The following is a 20372-nucleotide window of genomic DNA, read 5'->3' as shown; positions in this document are numbered from 1 at the left end:
AACAACAATTAGCCGGCCTACGCGCACTCCCGCGAGTCCGTATCTTATTCACCTCGGCCCCCGGTATAAGATCCGCTTCCACGCAAGTGCAGCTGCTGTTAAACAGTGGCAGGTCATTATCCGCAGATCTGTCTGAGTGGGCGGGTGTGGCTCTTCGTGACTCACTTCGCTTCACTTCACGTTCACTAGTTTTTTTAATGAAGTATTAATTAATTAATCGTTCGGGCAATCGCTTATATCAACGAATTAAACGAGCAAACTCACGGTTTCCTCAAGTGCTGCAAACGGCTTTGAATTGTTTGGTAGAGCCTAGGGATCCCAACGCACTTCAGCTATGCAGACAGGCAGGTCCATCACACCGAGGAGAGGAGAGAGCTTACTGCTGCGCTGCTGATCCATGTCAGAAAAAGTGAGACATAGGCCTAGCCTAACTTTTGTGGGGAGAAATACATTGGAAACTAGTCAGATATGACTTGAATGCCACTTGTAAAATAAATCACCCACAGTGATTGACGACGGTCCGACCACTATTTTGACTGGGCGGCTTTATGTAACAAGCGCTCATTTTTGGCATACTGCCACCCCTCGCGGTCGGAATGGACCCTCGAGTTAAAACGGCATGTTTTTGAATGGGGTTTGGTTAAAGATTCGCTAAAGCTGTTTTCGACGGCTCACACGACAACTATTTGCCTTGTAGGGAATAACGTGCATGCTCCCGCTCCCGCACCCCCTCCCCCCGCCCACTGGCAGAGAGAATACTGACCTTTTCCAGCTGTTTCTAAACAAAGACCCCTCATGTTTAAAAAGGTAAAACCTGAAAATAATAATAATAATAATAATAATAATAATAATCATTGGATTTATATAGTGCCTTTCCAAGGCTCAAAGCGCTGACACAGGATGATTATTCGTTCACACCATTCGTACCGGTGGTTCAGAAGCGTGGCGCTCAACGGCCCCTCCGAACCACCATCATTCATGTCTACATTCATACCAGTCATACCAATCATACCATTCATACCAATCATACCAATCATACGAGGCAAGGAGGGTTAAGTGTCTTGCCCAAGGACACAACGATTAACAGCTGGGAGGGAGCGGGGATCGAGCCGCCAACCCTTGCGTCATTGGCCGACCCGCTCTACCTCCTGAGCTAAAGCCGCCCCAAAATATCCTGCTCTCTCTAGCCTGACATGATCCAGACTTCATGTTTAAAAGGCACTCACGTGACTTAGGTCAGTCTTTTTCATGACTGTGTGAACAGTACACGTAACATTGAAAGTGACTTTTTTAAAGACGGCCTGGGCTACTTTCAAATGTGGAAAACATCAGATTCGAATCTGATGTTTTGGAATGTGACTTTGGTGTGAACAGACATCTGGCCCATATCAGACTTCAATGTGACTTTTACATCATTCCAGAGCAACATTCGTCACTATTCTGCGCTGGCGGGAGGAGGGAGGACCAAGCAGGTAGATTGTGATTACAAACATGGAGGACAGCTGTGAGGGAGCTAATCAGTGGAGGGACAGTGAGGTTTTAGACCTTATAAGTATTAGCAAGAAGTAGCAGCTATTGCTCCACAGAAAAGCATCATTACATTGCTGGCTCTCTTTCTCCTCCTCCTCGCTATCATCTACTCCTGTATTCTCTGGCTTCCACTGCACAATAACTTGTAAATTAAACCGTAAACAACAGATGAAACAACATCGTCACCTACCACCATGTTTACTGCTGTCTTCTTACGGGTTTACGTAGAACAGCAGTGTGCTGCGTGTGATGTTATTGTTGTTCTTCTGCACATGCGGGTCACTTCAGGTCCGTGATCTGTTCACACTGGAGTCTGATATGGGCCACTTTTAAAAAGTCTGTGTGAACAGCCACACAAAAAATCTGACCTGATCAAGAAATCAGATTCGAGCACTAAGGTTTTCACATCAAACATCAGAATGAGGAAAAATGTGATCTCAGTGACTTTGACCACGGCCTGGCTGTTGGTGCCAGACGGGCTGGTCTGAAACAGCTGATTTCCTGGGGTTTTCACACACAGTATGTGAGTATGTGTGTGTGTGCGAAATGTGTGCACACCAGCGAAATACTGTATAGCCTCAGCTTTAGGGCAATCAGCCTTAGGGCAATTAATCTGCCTTAATTTAAAAAAATACGGCTCCGTCAGGTCACCCACATGTGTGCTCTTTACACCCCCTGAAAGTTTCAGCCCGATCGCACGAAAAACAGCATAGCTGTGGTCGGCCGAAATTCTGCTCACACGCACACACACACACACACACACACACACACACACACACACACACACACACACACACACACACACACACACACACACACACACACACACACACACACACACACACACACACATTTCTCTTATTAAAATTCTGTTGAGATGCAGGTGAATGTGTCTTAGTTATTATGGCCTTATTCTGCATATGTTCGCTGTGAGGGGGTTAGGGTGTGTGTGATGTGTGATGTCACAGAAATCATTTGCAGAAGTCTACTTAGTTTTCTCAGAAGCTGTCCTGCCTGTCACTTCTCATAAATGAGCCACATGTTTGTTCACACCACAAACAACAACTGCTGTTTGCTTCAAGAGGAAACCTGCCTGTCTGCTGGGAAAAGGGCCTAAACACCTCCGCCCTTTTCACACCTAGAAAACCCCAACTCAACAAGAACAAGCACAGCTCAGAAGTGAACTGAACATGCATGCTGACATAAGCATGATCACATCATTTTTAATAATCTATTGATATCCTAATTAATATTAGGTCAATAATAGATGAGTGTAATTGTGTTAATATTCCCATGAAATACTGAGGCCTATAGATTCAAATGTTATTTTCTAATGTTAGAAGTAACTGGTCAAGATGAGCTCTGATAATAAGACTGCTGGTAGCTGGACTCATCTCTGTGTTATGAGGAGCAGGGCAATTGTAGTTCCAGACCTCTAGGGGGGCTCAGCCCCTAATCACAATGTGACCTGCATACAGTGCCTCACAAAAGTGGTTGAATAATAATATGGGGTACGGTGGCGCAGTGGTAAGCGCTGTCGCCTCACAGTTGGAAGGTCCTGGGTTCGATTCTCGCCTGGGACACTGTGGGCGCTGTGGTTGTGTTCCCCCCCATATCTTCAGTGCCTACTGCCCAGGTGGGTTATCTCGTTGTAAGGGCCTTTCTCTCTGTGTGGAGTTTGCATGTTCTCCCCGTGCTCCCCCAGGGGGTTCCTCCGTATATAACGCCCCCACTAAAAACATGCAGAAGATCAGATCGTCATCGTCATCCGACCAGTGACGACAACATCCGAAGTTGGTCCCCGGGCGCTGTATGAGAAAGCGACCACTGCTCCTGGCCTGCCCCTCGGAGGAAAGGACATGCCTGGATGGGTTAAATGCAGAGGACACTTTTCACCGGCCACCATCAGCATGAGTGTGTTGTGGCCGCATGCATGTATTGTGGTGTTCGTGTGACAATAAATGACGGGCTTGTCCGTTACGAGAGAGAATAATAATATACTAAGAATATACTAAGAATAATAAGATACTCTGGTACCATAAGACCTATGAGCATCCTTGGGCTCTATTCTCCCACAGGCCATCGGCGCTATTACGGGCCTTAACCGCAAAAAAACGTGCCTTGCGCCTGTTTCGGCAAGATAGCAATAGGCTTTAGGCTGCCAAATGCGCTTTAGGCCGAATGGGCGTGGCGCAGTCCCAAAGTGGGCGTGTCGGCGCTAAATACCAGCCTAGTGATATCTTGGGACCTGGCGTACATTTAGCGCTTTGCGCTTTTGAAAAGCAGGCCTATTCTGTGCCTTCACTGCCTCTTCTCTGTCACCCTTCTCTCTCTCTCTCTCTGAGTTCCCAGCATGCATTGTGTTTCTCCATTTCGCTACTAAATAGCAACCAAATGAGCCAAAATAGATATAATAGGTAGTTCTAAATTAATGTGTAATGGTAACACAGCCTGCCATTGTCAACATTTCAATATTGGACCAAATAAAACATCGAAATGAAAACACCACCCTATGTGAAACATATATGTCCTCCTGGGGCTATATATACCCCTTGTCGAGTTAACGTGATTTAGAGAAGTAACAGCGGAACGCGCTTCTAATGGCATCTGCTATACTGTGATGTCCCTCCAATAACTTGGCCCTATTTCACATTTAGTTTTACAATAAAAACACATTTATGCAATGACTTGACATAATGTAGGCTATATTTATGTGCATCATCCTTCCTGCAGCAGGCAAGAGAAAATGATATCTTTCTGGACAAACTTTCACCAATCTAATAGGCTATATTTTTCTAGCTGATGCATAGAACATTATTTTCACTTTGATCTTGCTATAGTGTAGCGTATTTACATGCTTGCAGTATTTAAACTGCAGTTAGATTGGTTTGAGAAGCATCATAATATGGAATAATAGCCGATATATGGAGACAGACGGGATGAAGGGAGGTGGGGGGGGGGGGGGATCAGAGGCTTGGGTTTCGTCTGGTTTTGCGGGACCAGTGGAATTGGAGCTAAAAAGGCAAGCGTGCCATTCGTTTATTGCACTTATCCAATGAGCATGACAGTGCATAATTTTACGCCTAAAAGGCGTGGTTGTAATGCTTTGGGCTGCATCTAGCGCCAGCACGACGATATCAAGTGCGCCTGTCCACGCCCACTGCTTTGATCTGCGCCTGCCGCTCGGCCTAGAAACTGCGCCGATGCAACGATAGGGCCCCTTATGCTTGACCATTGTAGCGAAAATCATCTGGTAGCGTTCATTAAATATTGAATATTTAATGTACAGATCTCTCCTCTCCAGAGGTCACAGGAATTGACCTCTGGCTGCGCCTTGCATCTGGGGGCAGCCAAAAAGGGCCCAAGATGCCAGCCTGTCTGGAAATACCAAAGGAGTGATTTCTAACTGCTGACAGTGTGTTTCGTCAATGTCCGTTCTGTTCGGTTGGCGGAGATTTAGTTCGCAGGTCACACGGACGGGACCCCGGACAGGACTCTTGAAGCAAAACAGTCATGCCCAGGCACTGAGTCTGGAAGCAGACAGTTTAGGAACTTGTGTACTGTACGCGCAACTCATGGAGTGTTTGGTATCAATATTCTCCAAATCGCAACCCCCATTGATCTATATAAATCGTGGGTATGTTTAATAATGCTTTGTAAATGTACAACACTGTCCCATCTTCCTCCTTAAACCAAAGGTCATCAAATGGAAGTGGGGGGTCAAAGGCTATAAACCACTTCACATTCCTTTTTAAGAAGAGCCAGTAGACATTCACTGTCGTGGTCTTTTTGTGTGTGGCCAAAATGGAATTAACAAACCTCACGATTCTATCCTTTGTCAAGTTAATTAGTATTACATACTTCTTGAGTAGAAATGTATATGTATAGTGTGTTAATGTGTGTGTGACAATCATTTAATTTGTTACCGTAGATCTAACAGTGTTGACATGTTATCGAATCTAGGGTAACTCTTTTTAATTCACCCAAGATAAGTGATTTAATTAACCCGTGGTTTCATTAGATATGTTTGTGTTACGTACACGTATACAAGATTTGGTAAAGATATGTGTTCCAGAAATAGTTTTGGTTTATTCCTTAAATATAAAGATACACCACACATGTTTGATTTCAAAATAATCAGAATAATGTGTGTGATGTAATTCTGAAAGTATCATGGCCATGAAGTCATTTGATGAGATGTTTTAAGCATGTGATAAGTTTTAAGGGAAAGAGGTAGATGTCTTTCTCGCCGCCAGCCCTGGATAAACAGTCGTAAATCTTTCGTGGGCCATCCAGTGTAACAAGACCAATGTCTATAATATCTATCTATGTAGTTATCTATTTACCTCTCTCTTTTCCATCTATATTTTGTCTTTATCACACCAAGAGTGATGTCAAGAAATATAAATATGCTTGTAAGAGAAGTACATAGTTTAGTTGAGTTCTAAACCCATACCCTTATCTGAATGCAATAGAAGGCAGGGCCATGCCCCTTTCTCCTGACAGGAGGAGGTAAAAACTGTGGCTGGCTGCGCTCTAACAGACTTGTGCAGACGAAAGAAGAACTTTGGCACAACAACAAGGACTTTTTAGAACAGGCAGAGCCCTCTGCATTCAAGATGTAGTCCTATACTTTTAGGCCTCAAAAGATGCCATGCTTTTGAAGGCCATTGCAGCTTTCACCACACCAAATGGTGATTGTCTCATATAATTCTGCCACCAACAAAGATTATCACGTGGCCCTATTGAGGAATGGACCGCTGCTTGAGAACACTGTACTGAGCAGGCCGTCTTCCCACAAATAGGCACGCTGACTTTTAAGGATGGTTTTTCAGTTCCAGACGATATAGTTTTCCAAGAGTGGAAACAGATTTCAAGGAAAACCTGGTTCTCATCGAACTAAATATAGTGAGATTAGATACCTTTTGTTGCTTTATTTTTGATAGGTGAAGCTTAAATCATTTTTGATGATCCCTTTTATAATTGCCATTACTAAAGGGCGATCCCCCTTTTTCAACGGGATGAGATCCTCTAACCAAGAGGATCATTAAAAGACAATTGAACCAACAGCCAGCCGGCCTCTGGGACCCCCTCGTCTGCCTGTCCAAGAGCAGACATGCCGCCCGTCGTCGCCATGACAACCCAGGCCGCACCAGGCCAGAGAGAGGAGTCCGCCAGCTTGATCAGCCTTCCCACGTCAGGCAAAGTGACCACACGTCTTTCTGCTTATTGTGAGAGTGCTGTGAAGATAGAGTAACTTAGAATACTCACCTATTGAATTAGAATATGTATTTAATTAGGTTAGGTTTAAACTAGGCTTTCTTTGAATACCTTATTCCCTTCCTTTTCACTTTCCTCCTACTTCCTCCTTACCTCTCAATCGAACAAGGTGTTATGCATAATACTGTGATTTTACTATTTGGTGGATTAAATAAACGCATTCTGTTTTGAAGTTAAACTTGTTCTTTGCTTGTTATAATAATATCAGTCGATTAAAGATCTCCCTTCCTTTAGAACTGATTCTGATTCCCTGTGACCTACGGCAGGAGTAATATAGATTACTTATTAAATTAATATAAATTGCTTATTAAAGTAATATAAATTACTGATCAACGTGGTGGTGCTCCGGGGTTTTGATATTATTGAATCAATAGTGATATCAAAATCCATATTTCTATCTAAATTCCTTACACCATGGTGTTTGTTATGGCCAATCCATGTCTAAAGCACAGAAGTCCAATAACAGAACACTCAGGTTCAGATCAGGGAAGCCATCCCAGTCACGCCCCTCTGAGTGCTGTGAGCATTCCAGTTTTTGTGTTTCGTGTCTCTGATGTTCCTTGATGCCACAGGGTTAAAATAAATGATACAATTTAGGTGAATAGGCGTGTTCCTTTAATAAATTTGTGTGTTTCTAGGCTGTTTTGCTATTGAGCTACAGCACAGTATCTGTCTTATTTGTGCCGGATTATGCAGAGTATAACATTGCTGTGTGTGCCCTGCTTTAGTGGGCCATATAGTGTATCATCCGCATGTCTGGGAACGCCCACAAAATGTTAAACAGCTGGCGCGCGAGTGGGGTAAAACCGCCCATATATCTCATGGGCTGACTCACCAAAAGACGGTGCTGCGGCTCTAAACTACATGTTTGGGGGTTCTAGAGCAGAACACAAGACGTCTGCTCAGATGTGCGTTTACTGCGGTGGTTAAATCCCCGATCGTGTCTGCCTGGGCTGGGCTATCAGCTAAATTCTAACTTTGTTGAATGGATAGAACGGGGGTTTTTACCCCACCCTGACCACACCCCCTGCCAGGCTGAGCCAGCTAAACCAGCGTCTATGACGAGACGTGGCCTCAACCTATACTGTGGTGTTTAAGGTGACGCGCAGATCACTGCCCCCCCACCCGTGCCTCGTACCTGCTCTGGATGTTGGTCCTGGCACCTGGACTGACTCAGGTGTCATCCATCAGTAGCTAACGAATGGAGCTCTCTGATATTGGAAACCCACAGGAACTCACAGGAAACTCACAGGAAACCCAAGAACTATGACAGAGAGAAGCTACATGGTTCCTCAGGAGAAGAGAGACAGAGTCATAATGGCAGTATGGAGAATAATAACATCTGGGTATAATATACTATATTATAGTATATTAGTATATAGTATACTCACCCATCAGCTTAATTATCATTGGCTTACATTGGATCAATACAAAGTGACTGCTTGGTCACAGTCTGTCCCCACAGTGAGGAAATAAACCAATAGACTGGTTGATCTCCACCAGCCTTCATTGCCACTCTCAGTATAGTCTCGCTGGCGAGCCTCCTCTCCCTTCCGTCCGAGGAGTCTGGCGCCGCAGGTCTCCATAGTGGGATTGCGATGGGCGGCGCTTAGCGACAGTGCCCCTGGAAAATAGTTTCAAACAATCCAACTTGCCGTTTTCAGTGTGTAGCAACGAGCTAGCGTGTAGGTTTCTGCCGTTAGCTTGCTAGCTAGTTAGCGTTGTTGTTTTCCCTGAGGCGGTAGGGGACTATTTACAGCGACACACAGGGAGGAGGGAGCGGAAGCCGCTCTGATTGACATGGTCGGAGCCAATGACAGAGCTTCTTAAGCGGGGAGCGGACATCCGGCAGCGTCTGAAACCGACGCCTCCAATAGGAGAGCAGAGTAGAGCAGGGGAGGGTTTATCCCAGTTATCCCAGACCTGCGGCTCCAGACTCCTCGGACGGAAGGGAGAGGAGGCTGGCCAGCGAGACTACTCTCAGTATGGAATAAAACCCTATAGTTTTAGCCTAGCTAGCCTTTTTATTTTGTGGATGTCTTATTGAATCATTATTATTACAATCCTGTTGCACTTAATTGTGTTGAATTAAACATCAAGTGTTTCACATCTTGATGTTTCAGTAATTCAAGTACAAGATTTTCATCGCATAATAAGCTGCATACCAGTTTGTGTGTGTTGGTGTGTGTGTGTGTGTCAGTGAGAGAGAGAGAGACACATCATACTGTAGGTACAAAAATGTATTAGCAAGGGAACAAAATATAGTTTAGACCCAAAAGTAGTTTATTATGTCTATAGACATATATTAAAAAGGTTTATTAAACGTTTTAGCAGAAAACAACATCTACTGTATATGTTCCATGTAGCATACAATTTTCACAACTTCAAGATACACATCCATACATCTGCAAACAAACGCAACTGAATCCACACAAGATTTGTCAATGCAGATTTGACAACCTGTGAAATGCATGAAATGAAAGAAAAATAAAATCTGATGTTAATCTGTACATCATGAAGCAGTTCATTTTATGATATAACTTCATGAGTTACAACTTGAGTGCTATTTATTTGTTGAATTGTATTTGTTGAATTGTATGACATGACATTTATTCAAGTTGGGTGACATTTGTTTGTGGACAGGAAAATATTTTGTACATTTTTTTTTTTTTAGACAAATCTGACCCAATAGATTTTACACAATTATGACTTAAAATAGACACCCTCTTATTTATAAGGATTAACTCATAACATTCAGACAGCGTTTATTTCACAGTATTTACATTTAAAAAACAAAAACAAAGAAATACAGGAATAATAGAAAATATATTTTAAGGTGATAATAGCACTGGAATCTATACAGAGAAACACAGTGAAACAGCCAATGAATGCAGGAAATGACCAAACTCCAATCATGCTGGAACGCTCCTTTAAAGTTTGACCAATGCTATTGAAACATTTTGCAAACAGACTGCATTATTCTGACACACAGCAAACCTACAGGACGGGAGTGTAGCTGTAATAGAGTGGATATATGTTTCTTGACAATACATGGTGAATGATGTGGCTATGCTGATTATTCCAGGACTGTAGCAACTTCAACTACAGTACAACAACAGTTGGTGCTGAAAAAGGCATATTTCACTCTGCCATTGTTTTTAAAGTTAACAAATATAATTGTTAACTTCTGATCACATAAAACAGTTAAACTATTGTGCTTAGTATGTGGTAACGGCAGCTGATCCACACGCTTGCACCATTTGGCTCCAAGACATTTAAGTAAATATTTCACAAAAGCTTTAAGAAATCTGTATTATTGAGGAACTGTCACACCACCTTCTCACAGACCCACCTGTTCGCTCCGCCACAAACCTGGTCATTCCATTTGTTCAAAGGGTCAGGAAAAGCATAGTATATCTCAACACAGTCCTGCGCTGACTTATCTTGGATGTGAGCGGCACCATCATCAGGCTGATTCCATCCCCAGTAGCTGAAACACAAGAGGACAAGCAGTCAAACCCTGTGGTGAAGACATGGCCCATAGCTACAGTAACAACGGAAGTTTCACAACAATTAGTCAGAAACAATGTGATGAGATCTTACTCTGTGGTCAGAGGAGATCCATCCACCCATCTCCAGGTCCCTTCTTCCTCTCTGTCTGTCAGGCCAATCCACATATCCCTCTTGCTTAGTCCAACCAGGAATTGCTGTTTGTGAAGAAGTATTTAGAGGGTTCAGGGTGATGATAGCAAGGACTGAAGGAGGGAGAGGGTTTAACCACACACACACACTCGCGCACGCACGCACGCACGCACGCGCACGCACGCACACACACACACACACACACACACACACACACACACACACACACACACACACACACACGCACCTGCTCCTCTTTGCTGTTGATGATCGTCAGATCAGCTCCTCTCATCAGACAGTCCTGTCTGCTGCCTTCCCAGGTTTTCTCCTCATTGGAGACGTAGTACCAGTGAGAGTTAAATTCAATCCAGCAATGTGGAAACATTTCTGCTGCAACAAATCAACACAACACAACACAACACAACACAAATCAACACAACACAACACAACACAACACAACACAACACAACACAACACAACACAGCATCTATAGTATGTGTGATATTGTTATGGATATAATGTGAGTATGCACACATCTCTTATAAATTATTACAGTAGTATAACATGTTATTACATTATAATTCTACTTTCATATTAAGCCTATAGATATAAAACAAGGGGTAGTACTTGATAAGTATTAACTTCTTCCTACTCATTTTCAGGCATGATAAACAAATGTAAATTGATGTGAATTTGCTGTATACTGTATGCTGTGAATTCTAATTGACTATGATTGTTTGGCCCTTGTTGCCTACATTTCTTTATGTTTGTTTTTGTTTTTCACCATGTTTGAAATAAATCTAATCTAATCTAATCTAATGTTAAACACTCACACACAAAATGCCAACAATGTGAACTGCCTTCATTTAATGATATCATTTGACTTATTGTGGTGAACAGAGTTACTCACCCTGGGTACAGAAACGCTCTCTCAGCATGTCGTTCCTGGTCTGTAACTGGTCTCTCTGTTTGGTCAAGCTGTTGTAACTGGTCTGTAACTGGTCTCTCACTTCAGTCAGCATGTTCTTACTGCTCTGTAACTGGTCTCTCGCTTTAGTCACACTGTTGTAACTGGTCTGTAACTGGTCTCTCTGTTCAGTCACACTGTTGTAACTGGTCTGTAACTGGTCTCTCTCTTTAGTCACACTGTTGTAACTGGTCTGTAACTGGTCTCTCTCTTTAGTCATGCTGTTGTAACTGGTCTGTAACTGGTCTCTCTCTTTAGTCATGCTGTTGTAACTGGTCTGTAACTGGTCTCTCTCTCTGGTCAGGATGTTACTGGTCTGGTACTGGTCTCTCTCTTTAGTCAGGTTGTTGGCCTTTAGCTGGTCTATCTCCGTCTTCATCAGCTCAAGCTTCTGCACATCTGAATTATCTGAAAGGTGATTTCCAGAGAAAATCATGTTCCTTCAGTTTCTGCCACAACGTTTGAGGAACTGAGATATATGTTGCTCTTGCCAGTGGACACGCATAAGGAAGCAAAGACGTCACTTTGCGTTGAACAGGGGTGGGGACATAAGGGCCCCGATGGCAGAGATGGGCAGTATTTTAAATACATGTATTTAAAATACTTTTTTGTATTTTGTAATTTGTATTTGGCTGGATTGAGAAAAATAAGATGTAATTTGTATCCAAATACTTTCAGACCTTGTATTTTGTGTATTTTAAATACATAAAATACATGTTTTATTGTATGTCCTTTTATTCTCAAATTGACACATTTTAAATATTGACACATGTTTAAACTGTGGAAGTGGAATTAAAAAGAAATGCAATGTGAGATTTACTACTACTACTACTACTACTACTACTACTACTACTACTACTCTGCCTCTGATTGGCTTACCTTCAGAACAAACTCAACCACAAATCAGAGGCAGAGTAGGGTTGGTCTTGAGTCAGACTTCACATCTTAAACTAATACTGACACCTCATGTTGGTGGACATTCCCCCAGAGATAAAGTACTCATCTAAATATGATGATTAAATATTGCATGCTAAGGCAAGCTTACTGAATGACACTAAAATACAACAGGACAAATCTAAACTGCAAACGTGGTATAGTGAATGTGATTAATTGGGAAGTGGGAGGTTGTGGGCGGCTTGCGGCTTGCACGTCAGCTGGAAACTTGGATGGAAACATGGAAGTGAACCGGGGAAAGCGAGCACAACACAACTGAAAAACAATTAAAACTGAACTGAAACCTCAGCTGGCACGGGCTTTTCACCCTCAACATCACTGAGCAGCTCAATCTGACTGGTTTGTCTCTCCATGCACAATAGGTGAGACTTGAGAAGGTGGAAAATATATTACTTTTTTTTTTTTTTTATATTACTTAGAAAAATGGTTTCCAATACAATTTAAAGTGAATAAGTTGGTTCAACAAAAGACCTGTCAAAAGAGCAGTGTTCAGTGAAAAAGGCTGGTGAACAGTGAGATAAAAATGATACAATGTCTGGAGTTGAAGAAAGATTAAATCTTTTTATCAGTTCTTTACAAAAGAATCAAAAGATAAATACTTGACTATGACTATTTTGCCTAATACTTATAACCATGTGATGGTTCAATCAAGCACTGGCCTATCTGCAAGTGAAACTGTTTACTGCATGCAAACCAGTGTATCCTAATCGAGAGACACAACTATGGAAACAGGGAGGTTGTCAGCTTTATAGCAGTGTATTTATTCACCCATTTTGTAGAACTGAGCTGGGCACTGATTTATTTTTATTTTTATCCATATAGTATTGTAACGACATACTGTAGGCGAGGCAACATGTTAACCATCAGACCAAAGGGACAATCCCGTTGGCCAAGGACCAACGTGCTTGCTTTATTCATCGAGACACCAGATCGCTACAGTTAATGGCTCTAAATGATTAATAGTTATCAAAATAGGCAATTAATTAAATACTTGGCAATGAATCGATGAATTGACTAATCATTGCAGCTCTTTATCAGTTTTTATAAAATGTATTTTTATGGGTTTTCAAAATACAAAATACGTATTTATATTTCAAATACATTTTTCACACTAGTATTTTGTATATAGCCTACATTTTTATAAAAAAAAATTGAGCAAGTATTTGTAATTTGTATCAAAATACTTGTTGATGTATTTTCGCCCATCTCTGCCCGATGGTAAAATAAAATAAATGGTCTTCAACACAATTTACATGTAGCAGACAAGGTCAAACAACATCGTAGGAGTTTGAGTTGTCACCTAGAATGAGTTCACAGTGTGCTCTACAATGTGAAAGAAGAAAATCAACAGGCTTCATTTATTGCGGGTGGGATACTACACCTCCCTTCATATGTGATTTTAGGCAATGTAATAAACATAGGGTATCAGTAGATCAGAGTAGATCATTACAGCTAGAAAAAGATTACAGAGTCAAACAACCAACAGAAGGTATAATGTTACTTTTTTTGGACAATGCACATTTGTTTCTTCTATACACTGCATTGTATGTTTTCTTATTGTGCAAATAAACAAAAATCTCAAGCTATTTTTCAGACCCACCCCCTTCCCCCAACTTAGGCGTTTAAGAAGTGATGGGGACAAAATAAAAATAAAATGGTGGGAAATGTCCCCAGGTGGTGTCAAAATGTCACCTATGAGGACATGTGAATAGAATGAGACTTACGCACGATGAGGCGCAGAGAGACGTTGAGAGCAACTTGTGTAACACACAGCAGCCCAAAGCTCAGCCAGACCAGCCTGAACACTTTTCCCTCTGTAGAACAAACATGTGGAAAATCAGCTCACAATACATTTTTCACTCAGACTGCTCAAATACAATTTGATTTCTCTTTCCATATGTTCCTCACCATGTTTCTGGGTGGTCTGCTGACGCCTCTCAACAGAATTAGGCCTCCTGAGATGATCATCGTCGATCTCCGTTATTTCAAGTTCATCTGCTCGGACAAACTTTGCCATTTCGGCGTCTCTCTTTGCTTCTGACTTCTGCATCTGTTGCATCTGCATTTAAACCACATCTCAAGACCACATGGGACAGGGAGGAAGTTGCCTGGGTCCATCCTCCAGACCTTTGAACCCGCCCACTCCACTCTCCACCCCTCTGAACTGAAGTAAACTGCAATGCTGCTGTGCTCTGCTTCTGGTCTGGTATTGCAGCCCATTCACCAGAATCAAATGTCAGCATTGTACGTTTCTGCAATCCACGGAAATGTAGAATATGAGCATTTCTGAACAAAAAGACATTCCATATCACCTTTCTAGATACATGCTTATTAACGTTATACACGTAATAGGCTATGTTCACACAGCCATCCTTAGTGCTCAAATCTGATCTTTTTCCCCCTAAGTGACTCAGGTCAGTCTTTTTCATGACTGTGTGAACAGTACAAGTCACATTGAAAGTGACTTTTTTAAAGACGACCTGGGCTACTTTCAAATGTGGTAAAACATCAGATTCGAATCTGATGTTTTGGAATGTGACTTTGGTGTGAACAGACATCTGGCCCATATCAGACTTCAATGTGACTTTTACGTCATTCCAGAGCGACATTCGTCACTATTCTGCGCTGGCGGGAGGAGGGAGGACCAAGCAGGTAGATTGTGATTACAAACATGGAGGACAGCTGTGAGGGAGCTAATCAGTGGAGGGACAGTGAGGTTTTAGACCTTATAAGTATTAGCAAGAAGTAGCAGCTATTGCTCCACAGAAAGCCATCATTAAAATGCTGGCTGTCTTTCTCCTCCTCCTCGCTATCATCTACTCCTGTATTTACTGGCTTCCACTGCACAATAACTTAAACCGTAAACAACAGATGAAACAACATCGTCAGCTACCAGCATGTTTACTGCTGTCTTCTTCCGGGTTTATGTAGAACAGCAGTGTGCTGCGTGTGATGTTATTGTTGTTCTTCTGCACATGCTGGTCACTTCAGGATCTGTTCACACTGGAGTCTGATATGGGCCACTTTTAAAAAGTCTGTGTGAACAGCCATGCAAAAAATCTGACCTGATCAAGAAATCAGATTCGAGCACTAAGGTTTTCACATCAAACATCAGAATGAGGAAAAATGTGATCTCAGTGACTTTGACCACGGCCTGGCTGGTCTGAAACAGCTGATTTCCTGGGGTTTTCACACACAGTATGTGAGTACCGTATGTGTGTGTGCGAAATGTGTGCACACCAGCGAAATACTGTATAGCCTCAGCTTTAGGGCAATCAGCCTTAGAGCAATTAATCTGCCCTAATTTAAAAAAATACGGCTCCGTCAGGTCACCCACATGTGTGCTCTTTACACCCCCTGAAAGTTTCAGCCCGATCGCACGAAAAACAGCATAGCTGTGGTCGGCCGAAATTCTGCTCACACGCACACGCACACACGCACACACGCGCACACACACACACACACACACACACACACACACACACACACACACACACACACACACACACACACACACACATTTCTCTTATTAAAATTCTGTTGAGATGCAGGTGAATGTGTCTTAGTTATTATGGCCTTATTCTGCATATGTTCGCTGTGAGGGGGTTAGGGTTAGGGTGTGATGTCACAGAAATCATTTGCAGACGTCTACTTAGTTTTCTCAGAAGCTCCTGCCTGTCACTTCTCATAAACGAGCCGCGTGTTTGTTCACACCACAAACAACAACTGCTGTTTGCTTCAAGAGGAAACCTGCCTGTCTGCTGGGAAAAGGGCCTAAACACCTCCGCCCTTTTCACAGCTAGAAAACCCCAACTCAACAAGAACAAGCACAGCTCAGAAGTGAACTGGAAATGCATGCTGACATAAGCATGATCACATCATTTTTAATAATCTATTGATATCCTAATTAATATTAGGTCAATAATAGATGAGTGTAATTGTGTTAATATTCCCATGAAATACTGAGGCCTATAGATTCAAATGTTATTTTCTAATGTTAGAAGTAACTGATCAAGATGAGCTCTGATAATAAGACTGCTGGTAGCTGGACTCATCTCTGTGTTATGAGGAGCAGGGTGATTGTAGTTCCAGACCTCTAGGGGGGCTCAGCCCCTAATCACAATGTGACCTGCATACAGTGCCTCACAAAAGTGGTTGAATAATAATATACTAAGAATATACTAAGAATAATAAGATACTCTGGTACCATAAGACATATGAGCATCCTTATGCTTGACCATGGTGTTTGTTATGGCCAATCCATGTCTAAAGCACAGAAGTCCAATAACAGAACACTCAGGTTCAGATCAGAGAAGCCATCCCAGTCACGCCCCTCTGAGTGCTGTGAGCATTCCAGTTTTTGTGTTTCGTGTCTCTGATGTTCCTTGATGCCACAGGGCTAAAAGAAATGATACAATTTAGGTGAAAATTGTGGAAACATGTGTCATTGACAGTTTGAAGAGCTAAAGTCACCTCTATATTTGTCAGAAAAATTCACAACTGGCCTTAAATCAGAACCCCAGCACGTCACCCACCCTCACCATCAACGGCACAGTGGTGGAAAGGGTGGACAGCTTCAAGTACCTGGGAGTCAACATCCACCAGGACCTGACTTGGGCCGGCCACACCGCCACTGTTGTCAAAAAGGCCCAACAGCGAATACACGGACTCAGGCGCCTGAAGAAATTTGGGCTAAGGCCAAAAATCCTTACGGACTTCTACAGAGGCACCATTGAAAGCCTGCTGACTGGCTGCTTCACCACCTGGTACGGGAACTGTACCACCATGGACCGCAGGGCGCTACGGAGAGTGAGACACGCGGCCCAGCACGTAACAGGATGTGAGTTGCCAGAACTGCATGAACTGTATAAACAGCGGTGCCTCAGAAGGTCCCTGAAGATCATCAAAGACACAAACCATCCCCACAACAGCCTGTTCTCCCTGTTACCCTCAGGGAGAAGATACAGGGTTCCAAAGGCACGCACAAATCGCTTGAGGAACAGTTTCTTCCCGCAGGCCACGAGACTCCTTAACATACACAAATAGTGTAGTAGCCGTACTGTACCGCACTGTAGCTGCTACCATTACGTATGTCTAATGTTTAATTGTATGTTTAATAAGGAATATGCTATTTGCACCTGTATGTCAAATACGCCGAATTTAAAACGCTGAGTTTAATTGTATGTTTAATAAGGAATATGCTATTTGCACCTGTATGTCAAATACGCCGAATTTAAAATGTTTAAGCACGTCTAAAGTATGCACATGACATATATGCCACTGTCTCTGACTTGTCTTATCACTATACTGCCTTATTGCTTGTTGTGTCTCTTGTTGTTTTTGCACTCATATGCCCTGTCACATTTGTACTATGTTGTAAACGGAGTCCACAGCACAAGAATTTCACACGTGATACTTGTACCATGGAGTGACAATAAAAATCTTGAATCTTGAATCTCTTGAATTAAATGAAAGCTAAGAAGATCCCCTTTAAAATAGGACCAAAACAATAGTACAAAAGATTGAAAAATGTCCTGACCATGTGCCTAAACCAGGATATGCACCAGCGTCTAAAATGCAATTGACTTTAGGGGTGGTTAACTTCACGAGCTGGTAACTGTGTCACAGCTATACCACTAAGGAAAGGCTATCATACCAAAATATAATCTACAGACATGTATCTTATCAAAAATCATAAGAAAGTTTTGCCACCTTGAGTGGTACCGACAAGTGAAATTTTGAGCTCTGGCCCCATGGACTATAGACAGTACATTAAAAACACTGTTAAACGGTGACACGTGCAAACACTTGGCAAGTTGAGGTCGTCACATACACATAGTGTAGGTTGAGGCGATGTCTCGTCATAGACGCTGGGTTAGCTGGCTCAGCCTGGCTGGGGGCGTGGTCAGGGTGGGGTAAATCCCCCGTTCGATCCAGTCAGCAAAGTTAGAATTTAGCTGATAGTCCAGCCCAGGCAGACACGATCAGGGATTCAACCCCCGCAGTAAACGCACATCTGAACAGACGTCTATGTACCTGCTCTAGAATCCCCAATCCTGTAGTGTAGAGCGGCAGCACCGTCTTTTGGTGAGTCAGCCCATTGAGATATATGGGCGGTTTTACCCCACTCGCACGTCAGCAGTATAACATTTTGTGGGAGTTCCCACTAGGGATGTTCATCAATAATCGATAATTGATCATTGAGGAATGAATTCGATCGCGTGGAATTTTTATTGATTATTATTATTATTATTATTATTATTATTATTATTATTATTATTATTATTATTATTATTTTTTTTTTTTTTTGTGCGGACTAGGTTTGGGTGGAATTCGTTCCTCCTCGCCCCACTCCATTGCACAGCCGACTAACGTGAGGTGGAGCTTCATATAGTCTCTAGTTTTCTGGCTGGGCGGGGGCCTTTGTGCCAACAAAACTGTTTTAACACGTTCACTGCCAACGACGTGTAAACACGTTTTCAGAATCCAGCTGTTGACTGCCAGCGACGTGTAAACACGTCGTTGGCATCGATTTTTTTTTTTTGACGGTGGGTTGTGCATCTAACCCTTTTACATCTCTTATATAAGTATTGGACGTGTACAACGTGTACAACCCATTCCACCGACCCACTAAGTGGCGACAAGGAAGTAGGAAGGCAAGCAAAAAGCAGTGTGATCCATTTCCATTCTCATGAAAATGGATTGGCGGAGGCGCTTTCGTTTCCGCGCTGATTGCTGGCGGTGCGGGATTGCAAACTTGCATGGTGGATTGCGGATGGAGCACACTTTGAGGCACGCAGCGTAAATATGACCAGAGTCGCAGGGGCTTCATCGGAGCTCTCGGCCAGGGCTCCGGGAGGCGGGCGAGTCCAGCCGGGCTTCCTCGGGGAGCGGCCACGCAGACAGGCACAGCCAGGCACAGCCGCACAGCGGCAGCGGGGCAGTGAGACTGGTGACACGCTTGTGGTGCAGCAGGCTATTTTGCAAATTGGAAACAGCCATAAAAGGCTTTTAGAATGGGATTTTCAACCCATTCTTTTTTGTTTCTTTTTCGCTCTAATTTAGAGTAATTTAATTTCTATTCAGAAATTTATTTGAGAGGTGGAGAGTATGAGAAAGTGCATTTGCACAGGTAGGAAAGTGCTTGTGACACGGCGCTGCAGCCAAGAAGAACGCCCACGGAGGGAGGAGTTGAGCAGAGGGGAGTTTCCTGCTGTTATGGAGGAAATTACTGTTCAAAACTATTGTTTAGGTCTTACTGATGCCAAAAATGAATGGTTAAAGTGACTGTTCTATCGAATTTCACAAAAAGCCGTTTATCTCTGAATATTTTTTCTGACGCTAAAACCATGCTGTATTCAATTGCTAATGCTTACATAACTACTAACTCTACAAACTAACTCTTTTAGACAGAGAAAGTACACATTCTATTAGTACTTTTGAGATATTGTATGTTCACAAACTCCAAGCAGAAAAGAATCCTCGGCTCTTGTAAAATGAGCCAGAATCCTCAAAAAACAGCTTGGCAGAAGCTACCTACAGCAAAAAAAAACGGCTGGCAGTCAATGTGTTAAATATGGGGAATTCACACCGGCATGCGCCGGGGACACAAACAAACGCACCCAGCGGTCTGCGGACCTCAGTGAGGCTCAGGCCTGTTGATCCTGCCTTACATCATGTAACCTGACATGTAACATGTTTGTTTACCTGGCCACAGCGCTAGTGTCTGATATTCTTACTACACAGCAGCATCGCCATTATAGCTGGCCGAGAACGCGCAACGTTATTACCAGACCAGAGTAAAAAATAAATATATATATATATATTATTATTATTACGCTATCGATAATCGATAATTGATCGTTAATTTTCCCGAATTTCGATTATGGAAATTGTTCAAAATGAACATCCCTAGTTCCCACACATGCTGACTGTCTCTATAGCCTAATGGTGCAAAAAACAACAATTGTGGTAAGCAGAAAAAGCATCTCATGCAACC

General features: G+C 42.7%; 1 protein-coding gene across 1 annotated transcript; it reads right to left on the bottom strand.

Annotated features, from left to right (window-relative positions):
- Positions 1-9438: 9438 nt before the first annotated feature.
- On the bottom strand, positions 9439-14398 carry LOC310788865 (uncharacterized protein). Its single transcript, XM_083650445.1, has 6 exons — positions 14282-14398; positions 14098-14187; positions 11363-11827; positions 10700-10839; positions 10414-10517; positions 9439-10300 (listed from the first exon to the last, which is right to left on the bottom strand). Exons 1-6 carry the CDS (start codon positions 14388-14390, stop codon positions 10138-10140), a joined length of 1071 nt encoding a protein of 356 aa, XP_083506571.1. The 5' UTR covers positions 14391-14398; the 3' UTR covers positions 9439-10137.
- Between the last annotated feature and the right edge of the window lie 5974 nt (positions 14399-20372).

The sequence above is a fragment of the Poromitra crassiceps genome, assembly GCF_964638095.1.
Source record: "Poromitra crassiceps genome assembly, chromosome: 14".
Taxonomy (NCBI): domain Eukaryota; kingdom Metazoa; phylum Chordata; class Actinopteri; order Beryciformes; family Melamphaidae; genus Poromitra; species Poromitra crassiceps.
This window is presented reverse-complemented; position numbering and strand designations above follow the sequence as displayed.